The 16,305-nt window shown below is 43.8% G+C and overlaps 1 protein-coding gene across 1 annotated transcript in view; it reads left to right on the top strand.

The window, feature by feature from the left end:
- Positions 1-16,305, top strand: part of LOC117558541 (NACHT, LRR and PYD domains-containing protein 14-like) — a gene marked incomplete at its 3' end in the record, with an annotated part of 94,565 nt that overhangs the window by 69,225 nt on the left and 9,035 nt on the right. Inside the window, exons 9-11 of the mRNA XM_034234789.1 lie at positions 439-612; positions 5,164-5,337; positions 5,807-5,980. Of these exons, the coding sequence (XP_034090680.1) occupies positions 439-612; positions 5,164-5,337; positions 5,807-5,980 (522 nt within the window). The remainder of the gene's footprint in view (positions 1-438; positions 613-5,163; positions 5,338-5,806; positions 5,981-16,305) is intronic.

Here is a 16,305-nt window from a genome sequence, read left to right as displayed (position 1 = left end):
TGCCTTGCATTGCATTAGTTATTCAACCTGATGCTTCATCATACCTATATTACATCCATACGTTTGTAAATGTTGTCGTAACAGTTGATTGTTTCCTAAAGAAACTATTATTCTTCCACTGTTGGTTGTAAAAGTAAATGTATGTTTGCTTTAATAAATGGTCTGAATAAAGAAGGTCCTCTGAACTAATATTAGTTTTACATAAAGTTTACTTTCTGACATAGAAATGTTTATGTTCCCATCATTTAGACGTGTTTTCCCAGATCATACACAGAAGGCTGATATAATGATGATCCACAATAACAGAATGAAAGTCTCTGTAATTCAGGGAAAATATCATTGATTAGAACGCAGTAATGTTGAGCTACACATTTCAGACCTGAACATCAGACTGGATTATAAACTGATTTTTCTCCTCATCATAATTTCTTTATTCAGACTGAGGCGCTGCAGGTTGTCAGAGATCAGCTGTTCTGCTCTGATCTCAGCTCTGAAGTCCAACCCCTCCCATCTGAGAGAGCTGGACCTGAGTCACAACAAGCTGCAGGATTCAGGAGTGAAGCTGCTGAGAGATCTTCTGGAGAGTCCAGACTGCAGACTGGAGACTCTCAGGTCAGAAAGGGGTCTCTGCTAGTTCAGCAGTATTGTATTAAACACAGGGAGGTGTTTCTCTCACTGGGGAATCACAACAGATCAGTGATGTTACCCACTGACTGCATGCTCTCTCATTCATCCATCAACTATAGAAGGTCAGCTGAAAATGCAAAACCACCCTTTAATAATCAACTCTCTAACAGACATAAGGGATTTTACAGAAGAAAAGGTAGTCTGTTTTGTATGGGATGTTTCTTGTTTCTAATGACTGGTTACTTCCTGTGATGCAGCAGAGAGCTGTGGCAGTCAGTCGTAGTGTTTGCAGAGAAGATATGATGGGATGTAAAGCATGAGATCAGGACTCTGAAGCCGACTCAAAGAACAAACACTTATTTAAACTGAATCTAAAACTGTTGGATTGTGTTCATCCCTACAGGATCAGATATGATGAGACGATCAGAGCAAAGATCCAGAAGACCTGTGAGTACTGAAGCCATGTCCTCCATTCATCAAGATATTCTACATTAAATCTGATCTTCAAAGGTCTTTATAGTACAACAACAATAGATTTTAATTCCATTTTGTTACAGCTCTATTCAGTCATTTTGGCTGCTAAATGTTCTCTTTGTTGAAGTTTAATGATTATTTCTGTGTCACCTCTTCTCTCCATCAGGTGACTCCGATGTGGAACAGGAAGCGAAGACAGACAGAAAGGTGAGAGAGGAGCAGTTGAACAGAGAGAAGTGTATTTATTTCACCACTGAATTCAAATATAATTGTTAGGGCTGTCAATTTAAACGCTATAACGCTCGCAATTGATCGAAAATATTCAGGTATTCGATTATGAGTTAAGAATCATTCTAATTAATTAGTGTTTGTTTCTTTTTTTTAATGGGAGGTGTGTCTAAGAGGATTACATATCACCAAGTTGTATATAACATAATAAATGTATATGAAGATGCCATTTAAAATATCAGGATCCCGATGAAATGGGAAATATTCCTACTGGCTGGTACTTCTCTTCTCTGATTGGCTGGTAATACTGTGCTGTGATTGGCTGGTACTTCTCTTCTGTGATTGGCTGGTAATACTGTACTGTGATTGGCTGGTAATACTGCGCTGTGATTGTCTGTTATTACTGTGCTGTGATTGGCTGGTTATACTCTACTGTGATTGGCTGGTAATACTGTACTGTGATTGTCTGGGACTTCTCTTCTGTGATTGGCTGGTAATACTGTGCTGTGATTGTCTGTTATTACTGTGCTGTGATTGGCTGGTAATACTCTACTGTGATTGGCTGGTAATAATGTGCTGTGATTGGCTGGTATTACTGTGCTGTGATTGTCTGGTATTAATGTGCTGTGATTGTCTGGTAATACTCTACTGTGATTGGCTGGTAATACCGTACTTTGATTGGCTGGTATTACTGTGCTGTGATTGGCTGCTATTACTGTGCTGTGATTGTCTGGTAATAGCGTGCTGTGATTGTCTGGTAATACTGTGCTGTGATTGGCTGGTAATACTGTGCTGTGATTGGCTGGTAATACTGTGCTGTGATTGTCTGTTATTACTGTGCTGTGATTGGCTGGTAATACTCTACTGTGATTGGCTGGTTATACTCTACTGTGATTGGCTGGTAATACTGTACTGTGATTGTCTGTTATTACTGTGCTGTGATTGGCTGGTAAAACTCTACTGTGATTGGCTGGTAATACTGTACTGTGATTGTCTGGGACTTCTCTTCTGTGATTGGCTGGTAATACTGTGCTGTGATTGGCTGCTATTACTGTGCTGTGATTTGCTGGTAATACTTTCTATGATTGGCTGGTAATACTGTGCTGTGATTTGCTGGTAATACTGTGTTTTGACCGTTTGAAATTGACAATGAACTCAGATAATCCAGACTAATTTGCATTTTTCAAATAATAAATACATAACTTTGTCTGTTCAAGGCTCCTGATTCGTTGTCGCCTGAACACACAACTAGATCTTCATACAGGTAATGCTATAACATGACCAAACATTATTTACACACAATCAAAATATATATTTATTTTGAGATGAGGGACGACAGAGACTGATTCCAGCTGTGAGGAACTGCAGGAAGGCTGTGTATGTCCAGATGTGATTAACTTTATAAACTAATATGGATCAGAAGTTTAAACACTAACACGTTTCTGCTGTTTGAATACTGAGAGCAAAATAAAACCAACAATATTCTTCTATTTATTTATAATAATATTTAAATTGAACCATTTCTCTCTTCATATTGAGTGATGGAGGCGACATGTCAAAGACATGAAGGACTTTAGAGGTTTCTCAGCATGTGATCACACCACACAGCAGGACTTCCAGTTATCAGAGAAAGCTGTTATTATTACTTTGTAGAAGTTTATTTATCATTAAACAGACACGTTTTTATCACAATGTATTAGAGTTTAAAGTAAGATCTATATCATTTCCCACCAATAACAGAGTTATGTCTTAATGCTGATACACTGGGAACATCTGATGGTATTCAGTTGAAAATATTGAAACTTTATTGGTTTGTTATTTATGTTTGCAATACATTTTCAGATGCTCAGAGAAGCCAAAACATCCTTCACCCATGAAATCCAAATATTAATAAACATTTACATATGTACATCTCTAATATTTTCAAATGATTTATTTGATTTCTGTTTCTTTGGTAACAGGCACTGACAGCATGAGGACAGACATGTGATCAGATCACACTGACAACACATTCAACTCTATTATAATACATTATTATATATAATATTACATGGAATAACAGAAAATGTCTATCAGAACATGTCAAATATGTTTTAATCTAATGCTTGAGTTTAATATAATGTTTCCTCTTTTTTAACACATGTTGTAATCTATGTGTTATTATAGACTTTCTGGCTGCGGACTCTCAGAGACTGAATGTGAAGTCTTGGCCTCAGCTCTGAAGTCTGACCCCTCCCATCTGAGAGATCTGGACCTGAGTCACAATGATCTGAAGGATTCACGAGTGGAGCTGCTGAGTTCTGGACTGAAGAGTCCAAACTGCAGACTGGAGTCTCTCAGGTCAGTTCACTGACTGCAGTTCATACAGATCTGTTTTTATGTATCACTTTCTGAATTTTCCTATGAACAAATACATTTTAATTATTTTTCTCACTTTTGCTAATGACTGAATATTGATCATAGTAACAGAGAGAAGGTGAATGTGTGAGGGAGAGTGTTTGAGCTTCCACAGACTCACCCTGTGCTCCAGGAGTCAGTGGAGATGCTGTCAGTACTGATGAGCTGTCAGGGAGATGAAGGAGTTGATAAACATCTGATCAAAGTTAAAGTTCCAGATTATCAATGGATTGTTTCTAAATCATCTCTGACATTAAAACCCTGTTTAACTCTGAACAGATTATTAAACCTGGAGTTATTTCAAACAGGAACATTGTTTTCTAAAGTTACATCATGTTTTCTTTATTTAGTCTGGAGGGCTGCAGGTTGTCAGAGATCAGCTGGGCTACTCTGATCTCAGCTCTGAAGTCCAACCCCTCCCATCTGAGACATCTGGACCTTAGATTCAACGATCTGAAGGATTCAGGAGTGAAGCTGCTGAGAGATCTTCTGGAGAGTCCAGACTGCAGACTGGAGACCCTCAGGTCAGTTCTCCATCTTTAACTTCTGTGCTGAGATCAATATGTATATATCAAAGTGCCGCTCGAGCACCGGAGCGATGTTTGCAGCTCGCTTTAGAGGCTGTACACGTGCCGGCTTTCTGCTGCTTAAATCCACTGCTGTGATGAACAAGCTCCCAGAATGCAACACGGCTGCTCTGAGGGTAAAAATAATAAAACAGATGGAGCATGATTTAACTTCAGGAACTTACTGTCCATTCAAGTGTGGTTGGTTTGGTGGGAAAGTTTGAATATATGTAACTGGCGGTACTTTATGAATATGAAGTGTTCATCGTCTCTCTTCCACTGTCACATAGAGTAGTTATACAGCAGAGACAGCACTGCAGCGCTCTGCTGACCGGACGTTTACTGACTCTCCTGCTGAATCTGACTGGCCATAGTTTATTAACAGTGGTTGGATTTCCTTTCAAAGGAGCCACAGCAGCGTCAGAGGAACGCTTCAGCACAGACCTCACCACAGACAGCGCCTCGTGGCTATAGGCTGACATTTCTCACTGAAATATTAATATACATGCTTTGATGATGTTATTCTTTATAAAGCCTCCCCACACGTTATTGAGCGAGGACTTTAGTTCTTCATTATCTTCTGAGAGTCCCATCCCTCTCCCCAAAGATCATTTGATCATTTAGTAAGACTAAGAGCAGAAACTAAAGAGCCTGCAGTCTCCTCTCTGTTTACTGGTTTAACAAATAAAACTATTGAAATAAAAAAAACACGGACTATCAGCTCAATTTCACTTTTTCTGTCTTACAGTTTTTAACCTGTTTGGAGTTTCCATTTTCTAAACTTCTTCAGCTCCGATCAGTTTATTAAACCTGGAGTTATTTTAAACAGGAACCATGTTTTCTAAAGTTACATCATGATTTCTTTATTCAGACTGAGGGGCTGCAGTTTGTCAGAGATCAGCTGTTCTGTTCTGGTCTCAGCTCTGAAGTCCAACCCCTCCCATCTGAGAGAGCTGGACCTGAGTGAGAACGATCTGCAGGATTCAGGAGTGGAGCTGCTGAGAGATCTTCTGGAGAGTCCAGACTGCAGACTGGAGACTCTCAGGTCAGTTCTCTGACTCTCTGTTACTGCTGGAGATCTCATGTTTCATTAGTTATTCAACCTGATGCTTCATCATACCTATATTACATCCATACGTTTGTAAATGTTGTCGTAACAGTTGATTGTTTCCTAAATAAACTATTATTATTCAACTGTCATTTGTTCAAGTAAATGTATGATTTATTTAGTAAATGGTCTGAATAAAGAAGGTCCTCTGAACTAAATGTAGTTGTACTTAAAGTTTACTTTCTGACATAGAAATGTTTATGTTCCCATCATTTAGACGTGTTTTCCCAGATCATACACAGAAGGCTGATATAATGATGATCCACAATAACAGAATGAAAGTCACTGAAATTCAGGGAAAAGATCATTGATTAGAACGCAGTAATGTTGAGCTACACATTTCAGACCTGAACATCAGACTGGATTATAAACTGATTTTAATCCTCATCATGATTTCTTTATTCAGACTGAGGAGCTGCAGTTTTTCAGAGATCAGCTGTTCTGATCTGATCTCAGCTCTGAAGTCCAACCCCTCCCATCTGAGAGATCTGGACCTGAGTCGCAACGATCTGCAGGATTCAGGAGTGAAGCTGCTGAGAGATCTTCTGGAGAGTCCAGACTGCAGACTGGAGGCTCTCAGGTCAGTTCTCCATCTCCAACTTGCTTTTTAAGGTGAAGAGAGTTGTGTTGACTCTGAGCTGCAGACATCAGGCTGATATCACTCTGATCCTCACTGAGCATCTTAATGCTCTACATTCTTCTTCTGTGGTTTAGTTCACTGACTGTGGCAGCGCCATGTTGATCTTTACATTTAAATATAACAAAAAACACCTTCACTGTATAATTCCCACATGAATCACATCCTATTTTCTCCATCATGATTTTAACAAATTATTTGAAATACAATAATTAAATATGTTTATTAAAACTATCAAACACTTACAAGTATTTTCAGTTGTTGCTGTTTCCAACATGTTTCTGAAGCTACACGATGCTTTACTGACTGAATAGTTTACACTGAAGAAGCTGTGATTTGATGAATCCACTCTTCTGGATGTTCTTTTCACATTTGAAATTCATCCTATTTTTCCTATTTGTAAATGTTATTATCTTGAGTTGAATCAGTTTCTGAGGGTTTGTGTTTGTCTGGCTGCACATCATGAGTTAGTGCAGATGGAGCAGAGTTTCAGATGTGAAGTAGAAGCACGTTGTGTTTAATATTTATGAGAAGTATGTGTTGCAGTATCGAGGGGCGGGGGGGGGGGGGGGGGGCAACTCTCTGAAATCCTTTCGAAAAAAAGCCCGCTCATTAATAAAGCTTTGCATAAGATTCACATGGGAAGGTGGCGTACGTAGGACAAAGCAAATAAATACGCACAAAAGTATTCCGATTTATAAAACACTGCACACGCACTTCCTACGCCGGTTTCCCTTTATAAATCACAATCAACTCGAAATGCGGTGCAGCTTTTGCGGGCTTCACGTAACGCCCATATTTGCCTATAAATAGTCAAAGAAACGCCCATTCATTCATTCATTCATTCATTCTGACTGACTGCAGGAAGGAGATCGCAGGAAATGATGACAAATCAGCTAAAACAGACATCTCACACCGTGTCAGAATTTGGTTATTTTGGGGAGGTCGAGATAAATCATATTGTTTGGTGGATGCAGTTTTGAACCAGAGTAGCAGCATGGAGGTCGGATCGTCACCAAAATCAATGAATAAGCACAGGATATGTGCATTTTCAGGAGAGGTTCAATGTTAAATCATATCGTGCAAAATGACAGGCTAAAACCCAGGAATAAGTGTTTGAAAGGCGGGGAAAAGTTGTTTAAAATAGTCTGATACCTCCAGGGCGCATCACTGCATGTTAAAAGACAGGGAAAGTGTCTGAATCCTGGGTAAACATTGTTTAAATAGTCTGATACCTGGCACTGTATCAACCCCTGAGAATCTTCAAGGTTATTACATTACATTACATTGCATTTAGCTAACGCTTTTATCCAAAGCGACTTACAATAAGTACATTCGACCAGGAAGACACAACCTTGAAGAAAACAGAATCATATAAGTACATCAGGTTTCATAGAGCCAAACATTTCAAGTGCTACTCAACTGGCTTTAGGTAATCCAGTCCTTTATTAGTATATAAGTGCTTTGTTAATAGTTCTAACGCTCAAAGTGGAGTCGAAAGAGATCAGTTTTCAGTCTGCGCCGGAAGATGTGCAAGCTATCTGCTGTCCTGATGTCAATGGGGAGCTCATTCCACCATCTTGGAGCCAGGATAGCAAACCCACGTGTTTCTGCCGATGGGAACTTGGGTCCCCCTCGCAGCGATGGTGCAGCGAGTCGTTTGGTTGATGCAGAGCGTAGTGCACGCGCTGGGGTGTACGGTTTAACCATGTCCTGGATGTAGGAAGGGCCAGATCCATTCGCAGCATGGTAAGCAAGTACCAGTGTCTTGAAGTGGATTCTAGCAGTTACCGGAAGCCAGTGAAGGGAGCGGAGGAGCGGAGTGGTGTGGGAACATTTAGGAAGGTTGAAGACCAGGCGAGCCGCTGCATTCTGGGTGAGCTGCAGAGGTCGGATGGCACATGCAGGTAGACCAGCCAGGAGGGAGTTGCAGTAGTCTAGGCGTGAGATGACGAGAGCCTGGACCAGAACCTGCGTGGCTTTCTGGGTCAGCTGGGGACGTATCCTCCTGATGTTGTAAAGCGTGTATCTGCAGCAACGGGTTGTAGCAGCGATGTTTGCAGTGAAGGGTCTAGGGTCACACCCAGATACCTTGCAGTCTGAGTCGGGGAAACAACTGAGGTGCCGATGTTGATTGTCAGGTCAAGAGTGGGACAATCTTTTCCCGGGAGGTAGAGCAGCTCAGTCTTGTCAAGGTTGAGCTTGAGGTGGTGAGCAGACATCCACTGAGAGATGTCAGCTAGACAAGCAGAGATGCGTGCGACGACCTGGGTCTCTGAGCGGGGTAAGGACAGAATTAATTGGGTGTCATCAGCGTAGCAGTGGTATGAAAAACCATGCGGGCTAATGACTGATCCGAGTGAGTTTGTGTACAGGGAGAAGAGGAGGGGACCAAGAACAGAGCCCTGAGGGACCCCCGTAGTTAATTGACAAGGGTCGGACTCAGACCCTCTCCAAGTGACCCTGTAGGTACGGTCTTTCAGGTATGAGGTGAGGAGGGAAAGTGTAGAGCCTGAAACTCCAAGTTTTTGGAGAGTGCGAAGGAGGATCTGATGATTCACCGTGTCGAATGCAGCAGACAGGTCCAACAGGATGATGACAGAGGAGAGGGATGCAGTTTTGGCAGTGTGCAGTTCCTCAGTGACAGTAATGAGAGCAGTTTCTGTGGAGTGACCTGCCTTGAAACCAGACTGGTGCGGATCCAGAAGGTTGTTCTGATTGAGATAACAGGAGAGTTGTTTAAAGACAGCGCGTTCAAGTGATTTAGACAGGAACGGGAGGAGAGAGACAGGCCTGTAGTTTATAACATCAGACGGGTTGAGAGTGGGTTTCTTTAGGAGAGGGTTTACTCTTGCCTCCTTGAGACTGTTTGGAAAGTGACCAGAAGTTAGAGAAGTGTTGATGAAATGGGTGAGAAATGGTAGAATATCAGGAGCGATAGTCTGAAGGAGGTTTGAAGGGATAGGGTCCAGAGGACAGGTGGTAGGGCGGGCAGAGGTAATGAGGGTAAGAACCTCACTTGGAGAGAGAGGGGAAAAGGAGGTCAGTGTGTGGGTGGAAGGAGGGTCTGGTGACCCAGCGGTGAGTAAAGGTGAGTCAACCTTGTTTTCAAAGTGGGTAACAAAGTCGCTTGACAGAAGTGAGGAGGGGGGAGGGGCGTTGGGAGGGTCCAGGAGGGTGGAGGGGGGAGGGGCTTTGGGGGGGTCCAGGAGGGTGGAGAAGATGGAAAATAGTTTTTGGGGATTGGAATAGGAAGATTGGATCTTATCTTGAAAGAAAGTGCTTTTTGCCTGAGAGATCGAAGCAGAGAAAGAGGAGAGGAGAGCCTGATAGGTTAGGAGGTCGTCACGGTGTTTGGATTTCCACCGTTTCCGCTCTGCTGCCCGAAGGACGGTTCTATTAGCACACAGTGCATCATTTAACCAGGGAGCAGGAGGGGACTGACGAGCCTGCCGAGATGTGAGAGGACAGAGAGAGTCCAGAGAGGATGAGAGAGTAGAGAGGAGAGTTTCTGCAGCAGAGTTTGAAGGCAGGAGTTGGAACGAGTCAGAGGAAGGGAGGGATGAGAGCACCGACGAGGCAAAGGTAGAGGGGGAGAGGGAGCGAAGGTTACGGCGGACAAGTGCAGGATGAGAAGAGATTAGTTCGTTATGTTTGGAAAGGGGTAGAGAGAATGAAATGAAGAAGTGATCGGATGTGTGGAGCGGGTTTACAGAGAGGTTAGAAGTAGCGCAGTTCCTTGAGAATATGAGATCAAGGACATTGCAAGCTTTATGAGTCGGTGGGGACGGAGACAGTGAGAAAGCAAAGGCGGTTAACAGGGATGTTAGTTCGTCTATCTTCCCTGTCTGGAGGTTGAAGTCTCCGAGAAGTACAGCGGGAGGGCCAGTTTCAGGGATGAGTGAGAGGAGATTATCTAATTCCTCCAAGAAGTCCCCCAAGGCGCCTGGTGGACGGTAGAGAACAACAATGGTTAACTGTATAGGATGGGTTACTGTGACGGCATGGAATTCAAAGGTGGAAGGAGTGAAGTTAGGTAGCTTGAAGAGGGAAAAGCTCCATTTGGGAGAGAGCAGGAGACCAGTGCCACCTCCTCTGCCAGTGGGTCTGGGTGTATGGGAGAAGGAATATGCAGTGGAGAGAGCTGCTGGGGTGGATGTGTTGGATGGAGTAATCCAGGTCTCAGTGAGAGCAAGGAAATCCAGAGACTGCAGGGAGGCGTAGCCAGAGATGAAGTCAGCCTTAGGAACAGCTGACTGGCAGTTCCACAGGCCACCTGAAACTAGATGTTGGATCTCAGTGGAGCATGTGGGATAGACGAGAGCAGGCCGGTTATATCGATTACGAGATACACGGGGCCAGTGATAATTGCGAGAAGACACATGAACAGGAATGGAGAAAATACACATGATTATAGCATGAGGGGCTAGAAAACTAAAGAAAAGAGAAATAAGACACCAGCTCAATCAGAGTAGGATTTGCCTCCTCTTTGCCTCCCTCGTGACTCCCGCAGGACTCCAATGTCTTTGTCAGTCTTACTCCCGCAGGACTCCAATGTCTTTGTCAGTCTTACTCCCGCAGGACTCCAATGTCTTTGTCAGTCTTACTCCCGCAGGACTCCAATGTCTTTGTCAGTCTTCGGCTGTCTGACGCTGAAGCTGACGCTCCAGGAAAGAGCTACCTAAAATGGACGCCTGATTGCTGAGTTCTCACAGCTGTAGGGCCACGGCCCTCGAATTAGTTAACTATCTACAGCTGATGGGCGACAGCAGACTGGCCCTGCCTATATTGTAATGCAGGCTTGAGTGCTGAGACCTGTGTAGCAGGTTTCGCCGGAGCAGATCTGAGATTTAAAATCTATATAAATGTTTTATTATTTATTGAATTATTACATGATTTTTACAAAAATAGTATACACAATATATATAATATACATAATAAAAACATGATGCCATATTATTCATCTAACTTGTATGGTGCACCAAGGGAAACAGGCTGAGTCCACGGCCCATGCCCCCTCGTCAGGAGTATCAACCGGCCCTGAAGAAGAGGTATCGCTGCTCTCCGCCCCTGAGTCCGCTTCGGAGGTATCTGACGGCGGTAGAACTCCTTCCGATGATGCTGCTGCAGCTGCTGCCGCCCTGAACATGGAGCGGATCTTCAATCCCTCCTTTATTCCAGGCGTATTCGCGTAGAACCGGTCTGCAGTGCTTACGTCGTGACACATAAACCTGGCGAGAATCGACCTGCTTTCTGGATCTTGGTGATGCTTGATATTGTCAGCCAGGGCAGTGCGCAGGATTGTGAAGGTGACGGCTGTTTCTAGCCCAGCATCAGCCCAAGCCCTCTTCAAGTGAGCGTTCAGGTTCTTGGAGGCATGCTTCCCCGTTGTGAAAAGGAAGAATTCATTCTGAGGAGCCGACAAGCCCTCTTTTATCCCCATCCACCGCATGACCCAGCTAAACTCCTTTACTGTAAGCACCAGCTGTGCTTCGCCAAATGTCTTGGCAGTCTTGTGATCCTGCACGTGGATGATGTAGCTCTCGGCAGTGCCCCTTCTGTCCGCCTCCAAGACCTCAGTGTTGGTCATGTTTGCGTACACACCCGGACGGTGGCCATACAGTAGGCTCAAATGAAGGGTTGGATAGCCATATAGCAGGTACTGGGTGATTGAGGTCAGATTGCAAGCCATCAGGTCAAGGAGATCAGGGATGCGCTTCTCAGCGGCCGCCATGGCGGAGAGAAGCTTCGCCTGGCTCGGCAGACGATCCAGCTTGTTCCTCTTCACCTTGAACTGGTGGACAGTGACAGACTTTGTCAAATCGTTCATGTTGGCTTTCACCTCTCTAATGTGGGTCATATAAGACTGGGTGAGCCTGAACCCCCGGAGCTTTGACTCAGACAAGTACCTCAGGAAATGGTTCACATTCTTCAGGAACAACAGCGATGTTGTGACTGCCCGGCCCGACTTTGCAATATACTCGCTCCAGCCACGGACCCTCTCCGTGTCTTTTAGAAACAGCCAATCTGACAGCCGGTTAACACCATGGGCCATGAATACGAGGAAGTTCTTTATCCGGCTGACATTGGACAGACAATTTTCTTTCCGTTTTACTGTCGGTGCGACACCCTCACAATGATCCCTGTATGTCTGAATGTACGTCTCCATGCTTTGAGGCAACGTGATTTCACGCATGGTATTCCCCCGTCCCTTCCCAGTGGACCAGTGAGGAGAGGGCCAGTCCTTAGCCAGATTAGCTTTCAGCTTATTGTAGACAGACGCACTGGTCTTCTGGCATACAGGGGTCTCACTACCGGAGGCTTCTGGGGACCGCATGACAGTCTTGACCTGGGTCTTGAGAGGGGTCTCACCACTGGAGGCTTCTGGGGACATCATGAGAGTCTTGACCGGGGTCTTGAGAGGGGTATTGCTGCTGGAGGCTGCTGGTGAATGCATGACAGTCTTGACCTGGGTCTTGAGAGGGGTCTCACCACTGGAGGCTTCTGGGGACATCATGAGAGTCTTGACCGGGGTCTTGAGAGGGGTATTGCTGCCGGAGGCTACTGTGTTTATGCCGGAGGTACTTGAGATTGCCAGGCCCTTAAATCGTATACATTCTTCCTCTTCCTCAAGCACAGCAGCAGTGGCACTCTGCTTCCTGGGTTTTAGCCCCTTTTTCAGCCTGGAGCGCAGGGTCTTCACCTCATCAATGAGGGCATCCTTCTGAGCCCTCAATACCAAATGTTCCAGCATCACCTGCCTGCAGTCCTCTTCGTTACACTCAGTATGTGGGGAGAAGGGTGGAGGGTGCACCGGGTATTCCTCCTCATTGTCTATACCTGTACATGTGGATAGTTATGTAAATTGTAATCCCTGTGATGATGATGTAAGATGTCCTTTTGTTGTTCTGTTAATGTTTGTATGTTTCATGTGGAACCTACTTGAGCAGGTCTCCCTTGTAAAAGAGTTCAATGATCTCAATGGGATTTATCTGGATAAATAAAGGTTTGAAATCTGAAATCTGATATCCAATGATGTAGCCATTCCAATGATGGGATTAGCCTCTCTGAGGTCATGGAGCAACTGCAGGGCCACACTATGCTTCAGCCTTGCCAGGACCTGATGTGCTTCATCTCGGGATAACTCAGGGTGGCCATGAGTGACATGACGGTGCAGTTTCTTCCCAGCATACGACCACCCTGTGATGGGACAGGGTTTGGTCCAAACATTTATTCTGCCACTGGCCATTTTAAGAATGATGCCTCTTTACTCCAAGTTCCGCACTGCATGTTTGTGCTTAAGGTGCTTGTTCAACGCCAGATAGAAGAGTCTGCACACCGGGCATTCGGACGACATCCTTACTGAAACAGACACAGTGAATTCTATTTAAATTATTTTCTGTTTCTCCGTTTATATGCGTTAGCGTAACCGGTGATTGCAACCATGGGTCCGATGCTTCAATGCATGGTACACGGACCAAGGGAGGACTTGGGTTACCACCGGGTTAAATGGTCCCACCTCCGCACCTCCTCTGTGCTGGTGATGGCAACATTGGGTTCGATACATCAATTCATGGTGCCCCGACCATGAGAGGGTTTGGGGTGCCCCGGATCCAGGCAGTACCCCAGCAGGAAACACGTTTTATGGTCAAAGGAGGAAAGAGTGATAGAACCGGGGTAAAGCAAAGAAAGTGTCCGACAATAGTGACTTGTGAGGCGGCCAGAGAGTTTGTCATCTCTCGGTCCTATCCTCCAGGCAATGCGGTACCAGAACTGGGTCAAATTGACCAAAATGTTAAAAGAAAAAGTTTCAATTCATCCATGGAAAAGGGCTGAAAATGAAAAAAAGTATCCGAAAATAGTGCATCATGAGCCTGCAAGAGTCCCCTGTCAACTTCCCTTGCATTCCTCCACAGTCAGAAAAAGTCTGAGTTCACTTTTTGGAGATCCATAGAAAAGGGTTGAAAATGAAAAAAAGTATCCGAAAATAGTGACTCATAATGCGGGTAGAGTCCCCTGTCGACTCCCCTTACATTCCTCCAGACTCAGAAAAAGTCTGAGTTCACTTTTTGGAGAACCATAAAAAAGGGCTAAAAGTGATAAAAAATGTATCCGAAAATAGTGCCTCATAATGCGGGTAGAGTCCCCTCAAACTCCCCTTGCATTCCTCCAGAGACCAGTTCAAAAACTTAAAGTTTGGTAAGAACCATGATGGGGGGTCTCCGGGCAACACATGTATCCGAGCCAGAGGACAGATGGAGCGGATACATTCTTCCATGAAGTGACACAGCCGTTTTTTTTCTGAGTCTTCTCAAAAACCGGGTCTCCAATTTCGTGCAGACAGTAGTCTGAAATTGATGAATTAATTTGTTCGACGGAGAAGGGGAGACTTGGTTTTCCCTCTCCGTTGTAAGTTACAACGGGGGAGTGGAAAAGTGTCCGGGGCTTCGGCCCGAAGCGCCGAAGGGTTGAGCTTTGTTGAGCCCCTTCTCCGTTGGCACTTACTTAATTTTTGATTATTTTAAGATATAATTGACAGTTTTCTTTAATTGTTTCTTCTTTCCACGGGTGGGGGCGCATGGCAGGCCGCCTATGAGCTCCCAAATTCGGCTTGGAACCTCCAGGATTTGTGGGATAAGCTCCATAAACTGACAAAGTCACCCAGCAATTTCACTTTTATAGCCCAAACATATATAATACAAATACATTTAAATAGTAAAAGGTACAATAGTGCTCCGAATTACCCGGAATTTGATTTATATAGCCCCATGATAGTGAATACAAATCATTTTCATGGGAAAAAAAAGTGTTAAAACGCCTGATTAAAGCATATGCAGGACCCCAGTGAGCTCCAGACTATGCACATTGTGTTAGGGAACCACATTAATGATAAAATAATTCATTTAAATGCAAAAAATATGATTAAAAATCATTTTTAGGGGGACAATTGTGGAGAGGAGCCTGAAAATGACTCTCCAGCACCCCGGAGAAGCAGGCTGTGAGACCCACAGAGCGCACCCAGAAGACAGGCTGCTTCATCTCACTTTATAACCCAGGAAAGGAGCTCAAATCGTGGGTACATGAGTGTTAAAAGTGCATTAAACTGTTTTAATTCAAATGTGCATTTGACTGCTTAAACAGCCGGTGATATGGACAGGAAACTGTCCATTGCGTCCACATTCGACTCGTGAAATGTACAGGAAACTGTCCATTGCGTCCACATTCGACTCGTGAAATGTACAAGAAGGTAAAAACAGCAGATTCACTGTTGTTAGGGTCTCAGACTCACAGGCACATATGCAGAGATCCAGGGTGATGCACATGGCTTTTCTACCCAGCAATAAGTATTTGAAACCTGGGGGAAAGTGCTGTGAATAGAAGCAGAGCGCACCCAGAGAGCTCCTTGCAGCACATGGCTCTTGCACCCAGACTGCACCCAAAGAACAGGCTGCTTCACAGCACTTTACAAGCCAGGGAAGGTGCCTGAATCCTGGGTAAACATTGTTTAATTGTTTAAGTGTTTTTAAATGTGTGAAAACAGTGTTTTGTCACTTTCAAAACTCTCCCGTCATTGACAGGAGAAATTGGGTCTGTTGTATTCAATCTGACCGTTAATATTCCAGTGAGACGAAGTACGTACAATGACCGGAGGGATCCCATGTTAATTTTGTCCCAAAACTGGAGCATTCCCTCACCCGTTATGTTGTTCGTGTTTGATCCCCCTTTAATTTAAAAAACAAGTTATGTTTTAAGCATGAAAGCTGTAGGCCTATAGCTGTCAACTGTTCAAACTGTGATCACCAGTTCCATACATTTGACAAATTTGACTTGGTTTCTATACTTATTTGAACATGTATTTCTTTATTTAAAATAATTAATCAGCTGTGCGTCTCAACCCCCCAGCAGCAAATCTATCAACCAGTTAAAGGAAATAAAACAAATATGTTGTGTTAAATAAGCTGCACAATTGACCAAATATGGTGTTCTTAGTTTCCATACCTCCTGTGTTTTATGAGCACCTTGTCAAGTTTGGGCGAACGGTCAGTTTAGACGTAATCCGTAATTTTCTGCATCATTTATGAGAAAACATTTCATAACATTAAGACAACATATTTGAGGTGGTTTTCAATAACATATCCGTATTTATTTATTTATCCAAGTTATGTTTTTGTGTGCACTGAGGAGTCGCAAACAGGCATTTGTTTAATCATTTTAAGATTGGCTTTAATCGATTTTTGCAAATGAATTCTTCATCATAAAATTAAATT

The sequence above is a fragment of the Gymnodraco acuticeps genome, unplaced genomic scaffold (genome assembly GCF_902827175.1).
Source record: "Gymnodraco acuticeps unplaced genomic scaffold, fGymAcu1.1, whole genome shotgun sequence".
Taxonomy (NCBI): Eukaryota; Metazoa; Chordata; class Actinopteri; order Perciformes; family Bathydraconidae; genus Gymnodraco; species Gymnodraco acuticeps.
This window is presented reverse-complemented; position numbering and strand designations above follow the sequence as displayed.